This window comes from Perognathus longimembris, chromosome 16 (assembly GCF_023159225.1).
Source record: "Perognathus longimembris pacificus isolate PPM17 chromosome 16, ASM2315922v1, whole genome shotgun sequence".
Lineage (NCBI taxonomy): Eukaryota > Metazoa > Chordata > Mammalia > Rodentia > Heteromyidae > Perognathus > Perognathus longimembris.
Genome location: NC_063176.1, coordinates 16754344 through 16774338, shown reverse-complemented (window position 1 = coordinate 16774338; position 19995 = coordinate 16754344). Strand labels below are relative to the sequence as shown.

The 19995-nt window shown below is 35.9% G+C and overlaps 1 protein-coding gene across 6 annotated transcripts in view; it reads left to right on the top strand.

Moving 5' to 3' along the window:
- The window catches only part of Ptpn13 (protein tyrosine phosphatase non-receptor type 13), a 174874-nt gene that overhangs the window by 83693 nt on the left and 71186 nt on the right, over positions 1 to 19995 (top strand). For all 6 annotated transcript variants that reach the window (XM_048364271.1, XM_048364268.1, XM_048364267.1 and 3 more), the window contains 8 exons: positions 4275 to 4370; positions 4717 to 4810; positions 9387 to 9606; positions 15127 to 15201; positions 15316 to 15490; positions 17657 to 17810; positions 18456 to 18594; positions 19296 to 19448. In XM_048364271.1, the coding sequence (XP_048220228.1) occupies positions 4275 to 4370; positions 4717 to 4810; positions 9387 to 9606; positions 15127 to 15201; positions 15316 to 15490; positions 17657 to 17810; positions 18456 to 18594; positions 19296 to 19448 (1106 nt within the window). The remainder of the gene's footprint in view (positions 1 to 4274; positions 4371 to 4716; positions 4811 to 9386; positions 9607 to 15126; positions 15202 to 15315; positions 15491 to 17656; positions 17811 to 18455; positions 18595 to 19295; positions 19449 to 19995) is intronic.

Below are 19995 nucleotides of genomic sequence, written 5' to 3'. Positions count from 1 at the left end.
GAAAATCTCTATAAGCTGCTATCAAAATCTTAATTCTTTAAGACATTCTTTTTTAGTGTCAAGCATTTTCATTCGCTCATGCTTAGTCTACAAAATACTCCTTGGAGCCGGCATTGGTGGCTCACGCCTGTAATCCTAGCCACTCAGGAGGCTGAGATTTGAGGATCAAAGTTCAAAGCCAGCCTGGGCCAGAAAGTCCATGAGACTCTTATTTCCAATTAAGTACCTGAAAACCGGAAGTGGCACTGTGGTTCAAGTGGTAGAGGGCTAGCCTTGAGCTGAAGAGCTTAGGGACTCTGCCCAGGCCCAGAGTTCAAGCCGTACAACTGACAAAAAAATGCTCCTCAGAGAGAATATAATCATATGCTTTATTTATATACATATTTATATACTCAGTTTTAGTGCTCTTTTTAGTGACAAATGTCTAGCTGATTTTATCCTCCCATTTGCTGTCTACACTCATTTGTATTTCTAATACTGTGATTCTTCCCTAAAACTGTACTTTTTCTATCTGAAAACTAAACTGAAAAAAACTTTACTTTCTCTATCTGAAAACTCATGGAAGGAAACAATCTTAATAAATAAATAATGAGCATGACTCTAAAAGGACCCTAGTATAGCAATCTGTATATTATGGGTTTCATTTAGACACTTGCTAGTTAAAAAGAGAAAGTTGCAAATCAAGATATTTGATACTGAAGCTATTTCTTCACACAAAAGGCAAATACATTCTACAGTTGTGTGGTGAATGCTCAAAACATTTCCACTGTAGTTACAAGATTGCAACGGAAGAGCGACATGTACCTTTTTAAAAATGTGTTTTTGAAGCCATTGCATAATATTCTGTAAACATACAGAAACATCTTATTGGTTTAAAAAAGTCTTACAATTTTCCAGCTAAAATAATAACCACCAGGTTTTGTTGATACTGGGAAACAGCTATGTGAAGATTTGTAATTCTATTTGTTTCTATGTCTGCTTAGAAAGTTTTCATAATAGTTGGGCTTTTATAAAATCACCTGGATAATACCATGTGCTTGGGATCTGTGCAAAATCCAAAGTACTAGGATAAACATTCAAAGGTAGATTAAAAAAATATGTTTGTTATATCTGAATAGTTCAAAAGCAAGTCTATTCGTAGTGTTAGTGAGCTTCATTGAAAATTAGATAAGACCTACTGTTCTTTTGTAGATCAGAACTGAGAACAAAAACCACTTCTGTCTGGTTAACTAGTGCCACCTAGACACATTTATAAACATAGAGTATCTCAGAGCAAAGAAATGTTCCTGCCCAGATGATCTGTAAGCATGGGTAATTTTCTGCATCATTTATATTCATGCAAGATGTTCTTGGTAAAGGCATTTTATGATAATGATAATGAAAATATTCACTAATTTAGAAGTATAAAACTCATGTTTACAACTGTTCGATCTTTTTTCAAAGAATGAATGTAATATCTTTTAGCTTAGAATTGTAATCTTATTATAAGCTTTTTGTAAGCATTACTAAGGAGTAAATATTACACAGGAATGTTAATCTGGTTTTACCTACCATGCCATTACATGACATAAATGTGACTTACGAGCATTTTCAAAACTAGGCTCCAAAATGCAAAAGTAGATTCCCATTATTTCAGTTAATAGAGATTCTTCCAGTCCTTCCCTACTCTTAACAGAAATACATCTTCCCAACCCTTAAGAGATGAAACTACTCATCTAGTTGCTGTGCCAAGAGTATCAAACCTCTACTAGTATAAAGCCATAAAAGCAATACTTCCATCCCCACAGTACTGGGTACTGGGAACAAAGTTTACAGACTTAGAGTTCATCAAGTAAAGAGATTTGTTAAAACTGCATTTATTTATCTTGTAGAAGGAAGACAAAGATTGAAAATAGTTTGATAGTAGTGTCGATAATTTGAAGAAAAATAAGACAACATACAGAAAGGAAATATGTGCACATAAAGCGTAAGAACAACCATAGTAACACCAGCAAATGGAAATTCAGATGAAAGCTTGTGAAGTTACACCCATTTTGCAGAAGTAGTTATAAAACCACCAGTTCACTTATTGCTTGGAGTTGTCATTGCGAAGCATAACTTCCAACGTGACCCGAAGTTGTCTACTCAGTTTATTGAACAAGCTTTGTGGCTTCCTGTGTTTCTTTGTACAATATTAAAACCATATTGCTTCTTTAAATTTGTGTCCTTCCTTAGCCTTATTTTTACTATTCTGTAAGTTGCAATCCCAGAGTTGTAATTTGATTTACTGCCTTTGGCAAAACCCAACAAAATATTAGTATGAGAAATGAATGAATAAGTAAAAAAAGAAAATATTAGCACAAGGATTAAGTAACCATAAAGCAAAAATACTTTGATGCCCCTTAAAAATAACTATTCTACTTAAATAGCCCCTTAACTTGTATGTACTGCACTGTTATTAAATACAAAGTGGTACTAAATCAAACTGTTGTTTAAATTTTCCATGATGCTTTCAAATCACATCCACTATTAAGCCAGAGACTTTGAAAAATTATTTTACTTTGAGACTTCTCTGTATTAGAATGAAGTCATATAAAAGTCATAAAAATTAATTTGTACTTTAATTTTGAGTCTAAAACTCCATTAGTTATTAGAGTACTGCTGCATATTCATGTTAACTATACACAGGAGAGGACAAACCGGTTTGCTATGTTGTGTCTTGTTTTCCAGGTAAACATTCTCCTGTCCATGAGTCCATGGACAGTTATCTTACCCTTCTCTGGAACCCCACTTGTCTGTAAAGCATTCTCTCTGCCTCCCAGTTCTCCCAGTGGTTCCACAAGCCTGGTTCCTACAGTGCCATTTAACTATTTCATTTATTCATTAACTTGTTTTTCATTTTACAATCTATTGCACACCTCCCACCACAAATAGTTCATGTGTGAAGTCTCCGTGCTCGTTTGCAAAAAAAAAAAAAAAAAAAAAAAAAAAAAAACCTCCTCTGCTTTGATTATCTGCTACCATTAATGCCATGTCCTACTCAGTTATAGAAAATTCCCGCAGACTACTTTCTCCTGTGCCAAGAAAAAGCCACAATACAGTTCTCATCAGGTCCACCAAAATAAATGCATTTTAGCCTACATAAATCTTTCTGGCCACATGAAAGATTTTATGTGGTTCTTGCTGACCATATCACATTCGTCACAATTGAAGTTTTACACCATTCTCAAGCTTCTAGCAAAAGAAGTTCCCAGGAAAATGATTCGCTTTTTATTAGCAGGCAGTTTTTGGACATGACTATTGATATTTTTTCTGTATTTTTACCTTTTTCCTCAACCTTCATTTCTTTAAGAAGAAATGGTTTTTTCCTTCCTTAATCTAAGAACCCCATGTGTGTTCTTTATTTTCTGTTTAACTTTGCTTTGTTCAAACCCTGTAACGTCTTGAAAACAAAAATATTGCTTGCTTTCTCAATTTCTTTTTATCTAGGCCTTCTTTGAACTTTCTGATTTTGTTTCTGACTTGATTTTGCAATGAAAAACAGTTCCCTGGATGCTTATTGGTTTTCTTCATGTTACATCCTTTTTCTAATTGTGTTTTGTTTACTTGTTTTCTAATTTTAAAGTCTCTGGGACTGTGTCCTTGGATTTCCAATCCCTAGTAATACTACATCGCATTGTTCAAACTTCCTCCTAATGATTTTTTTCCGCATCCTACAAACTGCCTCGATTTTTTTTAACACTCTAAGAGCTTTAACATGTTCATTTGTTTACTTCTCACATTTATAATTCAATGAGATCAATACTATGAATATGAACTGCTTTAAGTTGAGGCTGGGGGTAAATGAGTTACTGGTATTCAGATCCAAACCCAGGCAGTCTGGCTCCTCTGTTCTCTTCTCTTAACCAGTACATCAAATCATGTCAAACTGGATCCTCCTCCTTTGAGTACAGCCTGGAAACTGGTAGTTTGAAAGAAATGTATAAAATGTTCTGGCCTCACCAGTTTAAATGTGCCTCTAAAAAGTGTGGAGCAGGGCTGGAAATGTGGCTTAGTAGTAGAGTTCTTGGCTAGCGTGCATGAAGCCCTGGGTTCGATTCCTCAGCACCACCTAAACTGAAAAGGCCAGAGGTGGCACTGTGGCTCAAGTGGTAGAGTGCTAGCCTTGAGCAAAAGAAGCTCAAGGACAGTGCCCAGGCCCTGAGTTCAAGCCCCAGGACTGGCAAAAAAAAAAAAAAAAAAGTGGAACAACTCATAAATTTACTTTTTAATGTTTTTTTTGTAAATCATTTTAGAACCAGTTCGAAGATACAAACCTTACCACAGTGATATCTTCAGTACCTCCAGTGAAAGTCCATCTATTATTTCTTCTGATTCAGATTTCAGACAAGGTGAGAGGTGCCTGAAAACAAGCAAAGTGATTTTAAGAAACCAAGATTTCCTTTTCTTTTTAATCAGTAGTTTTTAAAGAGAAGTTGCAAAGCACTGGGGTCATGGCTCAAGTGGTATATAGCTTAGCTGGTAAACTTGAGACCCTGAATTCAAGCTATGCACTATCAAAAGAAAAAAGTAAGAAAAAATGTCAGAAATTAAAAATTGCAAAATAACTAGTCATTAATTTGGTTCTGTGGTTATGAGTTAAACAGACTATAATGTCTACTAAATGAATGAGTTTTGGATAGCATTGCCTTCATATTTTTTTTAACCTATAACATTATTTATTTTATTCACAATTAGTGAGAAGAAGCGAAGCTTCAAAGAGATTTGAATCCAGCAGTGGTCTCCCAGGGTTAGATGAAACCCCAAGTCAAGGACAACTGCAGAGACCAAGGTATGTCCAGTAAAAAGAAGTAATCACAGATTTTACTGATAGTGATCCATTACTAATAGTGAAAGGTGTTAGTTTATTGTTATTTTAAAATCAAGTAGATTTTTATTTTCCTGTACTTCTTTCATTTTCATTTCCTTTTCATGGTTTTGCTAGTTCTTAGAAATTCATTCAAGTAAATGGAATGACAGGATATTAAAATCAGGATTGCTTCCTATTGATTATATTTGTGCTTGCTTTAAAAATAAATGAATACAAAGTAAGTCAAGATAGTGAAGGTAGAGCATTAGAAAATTTATGATATGACAGCAAACTTTCATTTCTGAAAGAATAATACTTCTGGGGGGAGGGGGGTATGAGGGACAAGGCAACAAACAGTACAAGAAATGTATCCAATGCCTAACGTATGAAACTGTAACCTCTCTGTACATCAGTTTGATAATAAAAATTTGAAAAAAAAAAGAATAATACTTCTTTTGAAAGGTTAGAACAAATTCCATCACTAGCTTTTAGGGAGAATTTATTTATTTATTTATTTATTTATTTATTTATTTATTTATTTATTTATTTATTTATTTATTTATTTATTTATTTATTTATTTATTTATTTATTGCCAGTCCTGGGCTGTGGACTCAGGGCCTGAGCACTGTCCCTGGCTTCCTTTTGCTCAAGGCTAGCACTCTGCCACTTGAGCCACAGCACCACTTCTGGTCATTTTCTATATATGTGGTGTTTTGGGATCGAACCCAGGGCTTCATGTATACGAGGCAAGCACTCTTTCCACTAGCCCATATTCCCAGCTCCAAGAATGTATTTATTTAATGAATCATGAGTAGATTTCTACCAAGTAATCTATTATGTGAAAACTTAATTATTCTCTGTGTGGCTTAAGGGAAGTTGTCTCAAGTATTTTTGAAGCCTGATTCAAGCTATTTAGAGCTCATTTTCATGTTGCAACACTAGGCAGATTTCTTATGATGTGTTAGTATTTTTGGTTCTTGACTTAGGATGGTGCAATTATAGATGAGTATTCATTTACCATGATTCAGCTGAATATGTGAGTCAGAAATGAACATGTTGATGTGTACTACTGTCATTTGCACATAGACCCTTTACCAGAGCAGTATTGTTAATGCTAAATTTGTAATACAACATTGAAGATTCAAATTTGTAGTATAATATGGTACGTTTCCAAAGTATGGAAATCATAAAGCTGATTTTTTTCAGTTTGTTTAGTTCAGGTGCAAGAATACAAGAAAATCATTTAGAAATTATCAAAAATTACCTCTTAGCAAATTAATTCTACTAGACACTGATAATACTTGTAAACTATTAGTAAACCAAGTAATCTTAGCCATGTCAATAAAACAATTTACCCATGGTTTCAAGTTCAAGTAATTAAATCTATTGCATTAAAATTGTCTTTTAATTAGTGTTCTTACTTTGCTTTGGTCTCTATGTATTTTAAACAGTCTATAAAATATTCTGTAATGTTTTATTTCTTTTGAGGAGACCTCCAGTAAGAATTTGTTCACAGGCAGTAGTGGCTTATGCCTGTAATCCTACTCAAAAGGCTGAGATGTGGGTTGGGAATGTGGCTTAGTGGGAGAGTGCTCTCATAGCATGCATGAAGCTCTGGGTTCGATTCCTCAGCACCACATACACAAAAAAAGCCAGAAGTGGGTGCTATAGCTCAAGTGGTGGATTGCTATCCTTGGGCAAAAAAGAAGCCAGGGACAGTGCTAAGGCCCTGAGCCTAAGCCCTAAGACTGGCTGAGGAATCAAACCCAGGGCTTTATGCATGCAGGGCAAGCACTCTACTGCTAAACCATATTCTCAGCCCCTATTTCAACTTTCTTAATAAAGAAATGAGTTGTCAAGATTTTGAAAGGCTATTAATTTTTACTGCTTTCCACATCTTATTTAAGGAAATATTAATATTAAGAGTACCTTAGACTGTAACATCTATTTTTAAAATAGGCTTTCATCTAAGAAGCACTATGGTTCAAACCTATAATTCTAGCTACTCGTGGGGCTGAGATTTGGAGACTGCTGTTTGAAGCCAGCCTGGGCAGGAAAGTTCAGTAGACTATCTCCAGTTAACCACTAAAAAGCCAGAAGTGGAGCTCTTTGTCTTAATGCTTTTTGCCTTAAGTGCTTAAATAGCTAAGGGACAGTGAGTTCAATCCCTAGTACCAGAACAACAACAACAAAAATTTTTTAAAATAAATTTTGTTTGTTTGTTATATCAGTACTGAGGTTTGAGCTTAGAGCTTTGAATTTACAAGGCCTTCTACTGCTGTGCTATGCCTTCAGCTGTATTTCCTGCCTACAGAAAAATACACGTTAACTAAAAGATTGTCTAAATTCCATATTCTAGTACAGAATTTCCCGAATGTAGGCAAAAGTGGCTGATAATATCCTTAACATGCTAGCATACAATCAGGAGCTTCTGTTTTGTTCTTTAGGTCACATATTTGTGAGATCTATAAGCAGTACTATATTCATAAATGTTGCATGCTTCTTTATTTAAAAAAAATCTATTCCCTCCAGCTACAATGAAATGCAAACAAATCCAGACAGTGTTATTGATTTCTGTAAGAGATTGGGGAGGGGGGGAGGAGCGGTATTAACAGGGGATTGTGAGTCAGATTCAGCAGAATACGTAATTTCTGACCAAAAAGAATTTAAAACTATTTTTAAAGATCATCTCGAAGTCTTCTTACATGGTAACTTTTGACGTATACTTTATACCTAGCACTTTGCTACTGCTTCTGAGCCTATCTGCATGTTGGGGTGACCATTTTTTTCTGACTCCAAATAACCTATCTATTCATTTTTCAGTGATACTGACTTCTGGATTCAGTGGCTTATTTTGGGGGGGTTTTCCTCTTAAACATTTCAGTCTTAAAGACATTTCTATCAGAGACTGCATTGGAAGAGTTTTTTTTGCTACCTGTGAGTAGTTCTGATCAAAAATAATATGAGCAGAAAGGTTAATCTGATGAAAATACCACATTTGAATTAAAATATATGAAATGAAGATCTTATAATTAAGATCCTTTATCCCCAAGTGAGGGTAAGCCACTGACTAATAATATATTTAGTCATACACTCACGAAAAATTATTGAGCATCCATCACATCATAGATAACTTTTTGACTAGAGACAGAGTTATGACTAATATTAAAAGCTCTTTAAAAAGAGTTGCGAGAAACGAGAGATAGATAACAAACCATAAAAAGTACCTAATGCACTATTGTGTAGTAGTCGTGCTTTGAAGAAAAGTTAAGTAGGCTAATAAGATAGCAAATCCTTCTTTAGTATGATCAGAGAAAGTTTCTCAAGAGGTGAGTGAATAGAAAACTGGTTGAAGCAAGGGAGATTTGGAAAGATTGGGAAGGATATATTAAGTAGAATGCTTATATTGCTTTGTGTTTCCATGGGCAAATCAAGGGAAAAACATCAATTGAGAATGGAAAGGGGGGAGAGCTTTCAAAAGACAAAGAGCAAAAAGATCTTAAGTTCTATCTGAAAGTGAATTATGGGCTGGAAATATGACTCAGCAATAGAGTGTTTATTTAGCAATCATGAAGTCAGGAGTTCAAATCCCAGTATTGTAAGAAAAGGTAAAGGACAAAGGAAGAAAAGAGGAAATAGGATAGCTTAGAGGTGACATTGGTATTGTTAATAGCAGCATGACTATGGGAGGAGGTTGTAGGCTAAGTGTGTTGGGAGTGGCAGTGAAGAAAAAGAATGAGTTGGTATTTACATCTTTAATTAATAAAGTGACCAATAGGACAACAGGTGTCTAGAACAAAGCAGAGTAGTGGATGTTATAATTCCATCACACATACTTGAGGGAAATGGAAAAGGGTCAACAGCTGTGTGGAAACTAAAATAAGAATGAGGGAGAATCTCTTTCCACCACTGGGGCTCACTGGTATTTTTTTTTTTTTTTTTAAGAAAAAAACAGCCAGCTGGTCACTGGTGGACCATACCTGTAATCCTAGCTACTTAGGAGGCTGAGATCTGAGGATCCCAGTTCAAAGTAAGATTGTGAGACTTTCCTGCCAATTAACCACCAGAAAACTAGGAGTGGTGTTGTGGCTCAAAGTGGCAGTGCACTAACCTTGAGCAAAAAAGCTCAGGGACAGCACCCAGGCCCCCAGTTGAAGCCCTAGAACTGAAGAAGAAACAACAACAAAAAATACCACAAAAGAATAACACAGCCATTTCTGGACCACCCACAGGGGAAGTAGTCTTCAGAACATGCTAAAAACGTTCAGAGAAGAGGTAGAGGATATAGGTCATCATTACTTCAACGTGTTAAAGTACAAGTGAGTACTGGTATGTTCTCGGATGTTCTTACCCACAGAATATTTCTGACATCAAACATACAGGTTTCTTCACATCCGTGATCAATTCTCCAAGTCTCCAGGACACTTGTTAAGGGTCCTAGCATTTAATTCAGGGACAGTAAATGCCACCAACATCAGCCTTGTCTAAATTCTAGTTACCTACTTAACATTGGGTTTTTATCCCAATCCTTATCTTTCTCCTCTTTCTGTATTATAGACAATATGAAACACCTCTTGAGGGCAGCTTAATCAATCAAGAGATCATGCTAAAACGGCAAGAAGAAGAGATGATACAGCTGCAGGCCAGAATGGCCCTTCGACAGTCTCGCTTAAGCCTATGTCCAGGAGACACAATCAAAGCTTCTATGCTTGATATCACAAGGGATCCATTAAGAGAAATTGCCCTAGAAACAGCCATGACCCAGAGAAAACTGAGGGTGAGTCAATTCTCAGATTACTACATGTCAGGGAAATGGTAGGCAGAGTACTTGAGAAATTACGTATTCTAAAGTTGCCTATGGATGCAATTGAAATTCTCTGTTAGTTTCCATTGTGATTAAATCTCTTGTTGGTTGGTATTAAAAATAAATATTTAGCCTTTTCTTTATTTTACTTTTTATTAATTATTTTATTAATTTTATTTTTTGTGCCAATCTTGGGGCTTAGGGCCTGTTGTCCCTGAGCTTTTTTGCCCAAGGTGAGCACTCTACCACTGGAACGATAGCTCCTCTTCCTACTTAATGGAAGTTCATTAGAGTCACACACTTTCCTGCCTGGGCTATAATCCCAGCTAATGAAAAGGCTGAGTCAGGTGAATCATCTAAGAATTCAGGGCAGCCTGAGCACCAATGCAAAAACCTCATCTAAAAAGAAAAAAAAATCAATAGTAGTAATTTTAAGCAGGACATAGTATGGTGCATGCCTGTAATCTCAGCTATTCAGGAGTTAAAGGCCAATCCTGTGCAAAGTTAACTAGACTATAACAAAAACAAAATATAATCAAGAGGCTAGAGCCATTGCCTCAAGTGGTAGAGCCATTGGCTAGCAAGCGTGAAGCTCTTGGTACAATCTTATCACTGAAGGATAAAAAGAAAAAGTAAAAAAATTTTAAAAAAATTATGATCTTTACATAACTGTACCAAGGCTGTGCCATATAACAAAGCAGTTTATGAATACACATTTTTTTTTAACTTAAATTGATTTTTGTTTTGTTTTGCCAGTCCTGGGCCTTGGACTCAGGGCCTGAACACTGTCCCTGGCTTTTTGCTCAAGGCTAGCACTCTACCACTTGAGCCACAGCGCCACTTCTGGCTATTTTCTATATATGTGGTGCTGGGGAATCAAAACCAGGGCTTCATGTATATGAGGCAAGCACTCTTGCCACTAGGCCATATTCCCAGCCCTGAATACACATCTTGATCAGTACCATGCCCTTCAACATTCTCACCTCCCTTCCACCCATTGTTCTTCCCTTACTTTTCTTAATTTTGCGGTATATACAATGAATTATTGACTGCAATCTCCCCCACTTCCACCTTTCATTCATCTACACCTCTGCTCTTGACCTCACCTCACCAGGGAATGAAACAACCTTTGTTTCTCTGGGTCTAGCTTTACTTCACTTCATGTACTTTTGTCCAAGTCTTTCCATTTCCTGGTATCATATCATTCTTTATAATAGCTGTGTAAAATTCTACTGTGTATATATACCACATGAAAAAAATATTTAAAATGCAAGCTGAGACCTAATAATTTGCTGAGCACAGTAAGTCACACCTTAATCCCAGCTGTTTAGGAGTTAGTGACCTGAAGACTTACTTACTCAGGCGAAAGCTAGGGAGACCTTATCTCAAACAATGAACTACACATGGTGGTGTACACCTGTGATCTAGCTTCGTGGGAGGTGTTATAGGAAGAAGGATCGCAGCCTGATCTAGTCTAAGCAAAAGACAAAATCCGGCCAAAAATACCTGAGCAAAAAGTGTTATGGGCATGACTCAAGTGCTAGAGTGACTGCCTAGTAAGCACAAAGCCCTGGGGTGAGGGCAGGAGGCATGAAGGCAGAAATAAAATGAGAAATTTATTACTCCATAACTTGAGAGAGGACGAGATAAAGAGTTCAGGGTTAGTTCAGAAACTCAGGAATGTTATCAAGCACATTCATCTTTCTACCATTCTTGGAATTTAAGCAATAATTATCTTTATAATTAAAAGATGACTACATTTGCTTCAAATGCCGTATTTTCTCATTACAATATTGAAAGATTTAAAGAACAAGTTGGAGTCTTTTTTCCTATGGAAGGATGTATATTCTGTTGGAATTTTCTTGGAACATATGACTTAGGTTTATACACACATGTGTTCAAAAATGAACATTTACTTTTTCCTCATAAAATATATATATGTATATTTTGCAACTTCTGGGATACTGTAGTTAATGCTATGAAATACCCCATTAGATGTCTTCCACTTGTGCTATAATTTTTAATCCATTTCTAACTCTTGAGCATAAGAAATGATTTTAATTTATTGTTGCCATTTATAATTTGCTGAACCTGTTACCCCGACTAATAGCCCTAAAACTTCAAGACATGTTAAAGTGCCCATCCTCTTCCTTTTGTGTCAGTCCTGGGGCTTGAATTAGGGGCCTGGGTGCTGTCACTGAGCTTTTTGCTCACGTTTAGCACTCAATGATGGGAGCCACAGTTCCACTTCCGGCTTTTTATGGTTAGTTGGAGTTGAGAGTCTCTCAGACTTTTCCTGTATGGGCTGGAATCGAACCATGATCCTCAGATCTCAGCTTCCTGAGTAGCTAGTATTACAGGCATGAGCCACACGGGTGCCCAGCAAGGCACACACTTTTTAAAGACATTTCATACATAGTATCAAATTGTCCCTCAAAAACTTTGTGCCAGTTTTTGCTGCTGTGATACCTCCTTTACAACATTCTCACTTACTCTGTATTTTATCATCCTTTTGTAATCTGCCAATTTCCACAGGTGAGGCAGGATCTCATTTGTTTGTTACTCTAAAAATAATTCTTCAAAAACAAATATTAGCAAAGATAATATAATTGACACATTTCATGATTTCTTAGTTCTTCTCTACAGTATAATAATATCCTACTGTAGGATTTTTGTTGATTGCTTCAAAGAATTATTTCAAAAATATACTTGACAGAATTCATACAAACTTCATAGTTATTCGAGGAAAAAAAACAGAACCACGTATTAAAAAAAAAGAAAACCACACTTATTCTGCTCCTTATGATGCTATTGTATATTTTTGTATAAATTTTCAAACTCCTTTGTGCTTCATTACTTTTTTTTAAGCTTAGAATTCAGTAGTGGTTTCTAAAGACATTTCCAATTTCAAAGTGTTTAGCATCTAGTGAAATATAACTGAATTTATTTTAGGCTAATACAAAAAAACTCAATAAAGCTTTACCAATGTAATATTTTATTTTTATTTATCTTTTTTTTTTTTTTGCCAGTCCTGGGGCTTGGACTCAGGGCCTAAGCGCTGTCCCTGCTTTCTTCTTGCTTAAGGCTAGCACTCTGCCACTTGAGCCACAGCGCCACTTCTGGCCATTTTCTGTATATGTGGTGCAGGGGAATCGAACCCAGGGCCTCATGTATACGAGGCAAGCACTCTTGCCACTAGGCCATATCCCCAGCCCCCCAATGTAATAGTTTTAATAATACCTATATCAAAATTAGACAAGAAGCAAGAGGTCATACAAAAAATAAGATGGGCTTCCAGTATGATTTGTGTGTGTGAGAGAGAGAGAGCAGCATAAAGGGTATATACATATAAGCATCTTTTTTCTAAGCCATAGTTGCAGAGAGCTTTGATTTGCTGGCAATTGATTAATTATAGGTTGTGCCTTTACAATCAGCTACTATTGTGCATTCTGTTACAAAAAAATCCATGTTTCCTTTTAAGAAGCCAATTTCTGGCTGTTTATTTCAAACCCAGCTTGTTTTCAGCAGAAACATGTGGAGTCAATGATGAGATCCCTTTGAACTACTGGTCACTAAAGAGCCATGTAGTATTTTGTTGTTTTCAAAAGAGAGTGAAAATGATGTACTTTGGAGGCTGTAAGTATGTTGAGGAACAGTTTTAAAACTGAATTAATATTCTTTCTAAACACATACTTTTTTTGCTCTTCTTGTAGTGAACATGTTTTAATTTGTAGATACCCTGTTACCTTACTTGATGTTTTGTTACTTTCTGTGTCTCCCATAGCAAACCAGGCTCACGTGTTCTACTCTGTTTCTAGTTAGGTTTAAAATGTATCCTATTGATTCATTAATAAAAAACCTTTAATGTTAAACTTTTACTTAAATGGTATTGGTCACATGTTGTGCACTCGTTTAATTTGTACAATTCCCACACTAAGGGACCTGATGAACTACTCAACCAAACGCAAAGAAGCCAACTACAGCAACAAAATACAAATAACCTCCATTAGGTCAAATATATGTGCACATATAGGCACCACCGACTTGTAGCTTTTAGATTAGCTTCACTTTCTTCTTTCTTCCTGGATTAAAGCCATGAATATACAAAAGGAAAAGGGAAAGAAGGTGTTCAGAAGCTATAAATTGAGAGTAAAGCTATCACTGTCTTCATCCTTCAAGTCCCTTATTTCCTAGATATTTTCTTGCTGGAGGTTTCAGTAAAGGTCAGAAACTGTCTAATATTTATACTGTCCATTGCTGTCACTATTGTTTTTGTTTTCTTTTAATGCAGCTTAATAGAATCCTAGGAGCATAATTAATTACAAACAGATATGTATGTTTGCAGTCACAGAGTAGATGTTCTTTAACTATGACTCATTGTATTTTTTTCGCTGGGGCTGAAATCCTCCTACATATGACCTCCTGTGCAATTGAGATCATAGCCATGCACCATCACACCCAGTTACTGGTTAAGAATGGGTCTCCCTAACTTGTTCTTGGGCTGACTTTGAGCCGGGCTCCTCCCGATTTTATATCCTCCAGTAGCACATATTGGTGAGATTACAAAAGTATGCTTTCACATTTGGCTCTCACTGTGGCTCATTTGAGATAGAATATTCTCACTTCACACATTAGTAGTACTAAACTAAATCTTTACATAAACACGATAGCCCTATATCACTTTAATAATTAATACTTCTTATTTTGCATTGTTTGTTGTGATAGAATACAGCTAAGCACAAGTACTACCATTGAGCTACACAAACCCACAATCACACTAAAAAAGAATGACTATCTAGAGGCCATAGAGTAACTCAGTAAGGTAATAAAATGGTATCAAGCACTTCATTATATTTGACATCACTACTAAACAAAAAACAAAAAAACACCAAAGATGAGCCAGGCACTGGTGGCTCATGTCTGTAATCCTAGCTACTCAGAAGGCTGAAAAGTCCGTGTGAGACTCTTATCTCCAGTAAACTTGAGAACCGAGAGGCTCAGAGACAGTGTCCAGGTCCCAAGTCCAAGCACCCCCTAAAAAAAGGGGGTGGGGGACAAAGATGAAAGAAAACGTCTGGTAAAACATTGCCTATGGCATATTCTATCTTTATTCGTAACAAATTCGAGTGTATTTCTTCATTAAAAGTTTCTATATATTATTTTACCTCAAGTAGTTCTAATGTGGTAGCTTTCCATGGAATTCATTGTTTCGTTATTTTCCTTATAGGGAAAGGATGAACAGTAAAACATTTTTATATTATTGTGTAGAAGTTTCATTGTAATATTTCTAGACAGGTTTACAATGCATCCCATTCAAACTCATCTACTCTGTTTGTTTCCCTGATCCCCTTCACTCCCCTAAGACTGTTCTATTTTCAAACATAAAGTACTTTGCCCGTATTCACCTTCCTCTACTCTCTTTTGCTCCTTTGCTCCTTCTACTGAATTTTACTTACTGTAAAAAACAATTCATTCTACTTACATGATTTGCAGAATTTCTTTGGCCCGGAGTTTGTGAAAATGACGATTGAACCATTTATATCTTTGGATTTGCCTCCATCTCTTCTTGTAAGTAATGGTAAAATTCTCTTAAAAAAATAAGTTTAGTAATTTTGTTTTCAAAAACTCATTTAAATAGAATGCTTATTTTCCTAAATGCTATTCATTTTTTTCCAATTGTAGACCAAGAAAGGGAAGAATGAAGATAACCGGAGAAAAGTAAATGTAATGCTTCTGAGCGGACAGCGTTTAGAACTGACCTGTGATACCAAAACTATATGTAAAGATGTGTTTGATATGGTCGTGGCCCATATTGGCCTAGTGGAGCATCATTTGTTTGCTTTAGCTATCCTCAAAGGTACCAAGATATTTTAAATTCAGAGGACAGAAGGGAACTTGGTAACAAGCTGATTTCCCACACCTACTATTACACCCAACTTTGCTTTGTACCCAAACATTAGCATTACCAGATAGAAATGAGTTAGCACTCTCTTGACTTCACTTATTGCTTTGTTTTTTAATTTTTAAAATTGTTATTATAAAGGTGATATACAGAGGACTCATTGTTTTAATACCTAATTGCTTGTTAGGCATCTTCTGTATCTGACCATGAATTTTTCTTTGGCTATGTTCATGTGAATAGTCTTTGTTTTATTTTTTGTTTTGCATTTAGAGACAGGATCTTGCTATATTGCCCAGACTAGTCTCAGACCCTGGTCTCACAAATCCTTCTGCGTCAGCCTCCCAAGTAGCTGGCACCACAGGCTAAAAATAAAGCAGATTTTAATTATGACATTTTGGGACCATTTTATATATTTTTATCTTTATATATTTTGTATATTTACATATAAATACATGTAGTATATGTGTATATACATATATAGTAAACTGAAATGTAATATATGGTACACATTTCATTCTAATATGAAGCTGAATATGTAGCACACCCCTATTTCTGAATTTTTCACAACTTCTTCAACTTACTATCCTATTATAGTTTTTTTTAATGTTCTTAGTTGATTTCTAAAAATAGTAGTTTTAAATAGATTTTAAGCATTTCATTCACTGACTTCTGTGACATATACAATCACAATGGTCTCAGAGTACTGCCTCAGTAAAAATCTTCTGTTTGTCATTTGAAGTTGTTATCACTATATTTATGAATATGACTATTTATCACTATTTCAGATTTCTCAAAATGTAACTTAGGAAGCCCAGGCAATAGAATACTATCAATGACAAAGGGTCAAATGATCCTAACAATCAACATCGGGAAAAAAAATCCCTTTTTCATGAAATAAAAGTTCCTTCAGCAAATATTTGTCTAATATTTGTGTCTTAAAAAGGAATACTAGCTGGGTGCCTATAATCTAGCTATTCAGGGAGGCTGAGTTCTGAGGATAGTGGTTCTACGCCAACCCAGGCAGATAAGTCCATGAGACTCTTATCTCCAATAACTACAGAAAAAGCCAGCAAGGGAGCTGTGACTCAAGTGCTAGCTTTGAATAAAACAAGACAAAACAAACAAACAAAAAGCTCAGGAATAACACCTAGGCCCTGAGTTCAAGCTCCAGGACCAGCACTAAGAAAGAATACTGAATTTTGTGAAGTCATCCAATAAATATGCATTAAGTACCTATCAATGTTCTGTTACTTTACTGACTTCAGCTTTAGAGAAATCAAGTGATTCTATCTGCATAATCAGTCAAAATTTCTACTTTAATTTGCCTAAGTTCCTTAATCATGTAGTAAAGATCAGATTAAGTGATGATATTTTTTTTTCTTGGCTTTCGACGATAGCTGAATAAAATAGCTAATACTACCCAGGTGCTGGTGGCTCACGCCTGTCATCTTAGCTACTCAGGAAGCTGAGATCTGAGAATTGTGGTTCAGAGCCAACCTGGGCAGGAAAGTCCGTGAGAATCTTATCTCAAATAAACTTCTCAGAAAAAGCCAGAAGTGGCCCTGTAACTCAAGTGGTAAAGTGCTCTCTTTGAGCACAAAGAGGCTCAGGGATAACACTGGGCCCGGAATTCAAGTCCCAGGACTGGCTAAAGTAAAAAGCTAGCATTGTTGAAGCTGTCATTACTTTGGTCTTACAGACAGGAAAACTGATGTCCAGAGAGGCAATATAATTTACTCAGTGCCCTATAGATAGTAAATGATGTCACCAGTAGCTGAATCCAGGTCTGTTATCTGGTCAGCCTCATTTTTGTGTTTTTTTTTTTTAATTATCTTTAAATAATTATACAAAGAATTTTCAATTCAACAAATTGGTACATGAGTACAATACATGTTGGTCAATGTTACCCTTGCCATCATTGTCCCCCATCTTTCCCGACCAGAACCCCCATTTTGGAAAGATTGAACTACTGTTGACTCTGTTCTATGCAATCCTTTAGGACTTACTCTCATATTTCATCATTGCTCTGCATTATTCTTTCTGACACTATTGGACAGAAAGATGAAAAAGTCTAAAGAAAATTCTTGGTTTTATCTGGATATTTTTCTCATTCTGTTGTAGAAAATGAATATTTTTTTGTTGATCCTGATTTAAAATTGACCAAAGTAGCCCCAGACGGATGGAAAGAAGAACCAAAGAAAAAGAGCAAAGCCACTGTTAACTTTACTTTGTTTTTCCGAATTAAATTTTTCATGGATGATGTTAGTCTAATACAGTGAGTACATATGGTTTCTCTTTTGCTCTTTTAAGCTTTCACTCTTAGGATCTTTAGTATGCTGTTATCTGTCCTTATCCATTGTTATCCATTGTTATCTGTCCTTATTCTTTTCTTACCTTCCCAGATGATATTCAGTCAAAAGTTCCAGAAACAAAGACTGTGTTTTTAATTGTGTACAGTGTCTTTTCATTCTGTTTCCTCTTGCTCAGGCCTGAGTCCTCCCTTTCTCCTGTCTATCTGACTGTATATGTGACTGCCGGTCACTTACAAGCTATCAGTGCTTGTATTAAAGCATCCCTTCTTTAATGATGGCCCCATCTTCATTATAAGGAAAGAAAAAGATCATATGATGGACTGCTAACATTCATCATGAGTTATCATAGCTTATTGCTTACTGTACCAAAATAGAAGTTAAATTCCTTACAGGTATGTATGTGTAAAAACAAAACAAACAAAAACATGTATAGCGTCTGACCCAATCCTGTCTTCAGGCTTCTCCTAGGGCTCTTAACTGTTATTCTTTCAGAAAAGAGGAAACTTTGGAATTTCTGTGAAAGAAGTTTCTTGAGTTAAGTTGCTATTCCTATAGTAAAAATCACCCCAAGATGAATCAATAACAAGCATGTTTGTATATTTTTTCAGACACAGTCTGACCTGTCATCAGTATTACCTTCAACTACGGAAAGATATTTTGGAGGAGAAGATGCACTGTGATGATGAGACTTCCTTACTGCTGGCATCCTTGGCTCTCCAGGCTGAGTATGGGGATTATCAGCCTGAGGTGGGATTGTTTTTTCTTCTTCTAAAAAGCCTTTCCTTTTGGTGTTCTTATCCGTGGCACAATTAAAGAGGAACGCTTGTGGAAGTGTTTGATGTTTAGATCTAAAGATTTTTTGAGGTTAGTTTAATGCTTCAAAATGAGGATGCTTTCCAACTATATTCATTGACTATACACAGTTGTGCCTAGGTGAGACTTAATTTTCCTTTGAAAATTATCTTGTTTTGTAGTTTAGAGATAATCTAGCATCAATTCCTCCTCCTATGTTTTAACTAAACATAGGAAGTCTGCAGCCAAATGTTAAAAGACATTTTGTGCCTTCTACACAATGATAATTTGAGAATTTAGCAAAATTCACAGTATAGAAAATTCCCTGTATTAAAACCCTAGTGTTCCTAAACAAAATCATTCTATGAGTAACTAATGATCAGTAGACTGTACTACCTACACAGAACCCTTACAATATGGATCCTTACCTAGAGTGAGGCACTTGAATGTCATTCTCAGAAGCTTGCCAGTCAGCTCTACTCATTCCTCCTCATGGAAGGATGACAGACACATTTCCTCAAAAACTCATTCCTTAGAAAGAGAAGTAGAAATGGAAATATTCCGTATTTTGACTGAAGCAAGTAATTTAAGTTAAGAAGGGGTTCACTCCCATAAAGGCAAATAGACCCACTTACAGGAACAATGTTTTTTTCTAGATTCATGGTGTGTCTTACTTTCGACTAGAGCATTATTTGCCTGCCAGAGTGATGGAGAAACTTGACTTGTCTTATATTAAAGAAGAGTTGCCCAAATTGCACAATACTTATGCCGGAGCTTCTGAAAAAGAGACAGAGTTAGAATTTTTAAAGGTAAGCATGCAAGACTATAACTGTAAACCTTGTAAATTGTTCAAAATTGAAATTGTTCATATAAAAGGTCATGAGCCAACTGATACCTTACATTATTTCATTTCATTTATTTCTGACTAAAACTGTGGGTTTGTTTTTTTAATTCTCCTCCTTTTGTAAAAGAAGGGACTGAGGCTCAGGCAGGACCTGGAGTGCTCCCAAGATCAGCAGCTACTCTGTAGGTCAGTAATACTCTTTGGACCTATATCCATCTAGCTATGAATTCCACACGTTTATCTTACTTCATACTATCAAAATCAAGATTCAAAGCTGAGCACTGGTGCCTCACACTTATAATCCTATCTATTCAGAAGGCTGAGATCTAAGGGTCATGTTTCAAAGCCAGGCCAGACAGGAAAGTTCATGAAACTCTTACCTCCAAGTACCACCAGAAAACTGGAAGTGGTTCAAAGTGGTAGCATTGAGTCAAAGAGTTCAGGGACAGTGTCCAGGCCCCAAGTTCAAGTCCCACAATAATAAAAAAAAAAAATCAAGGTTCATTATAACA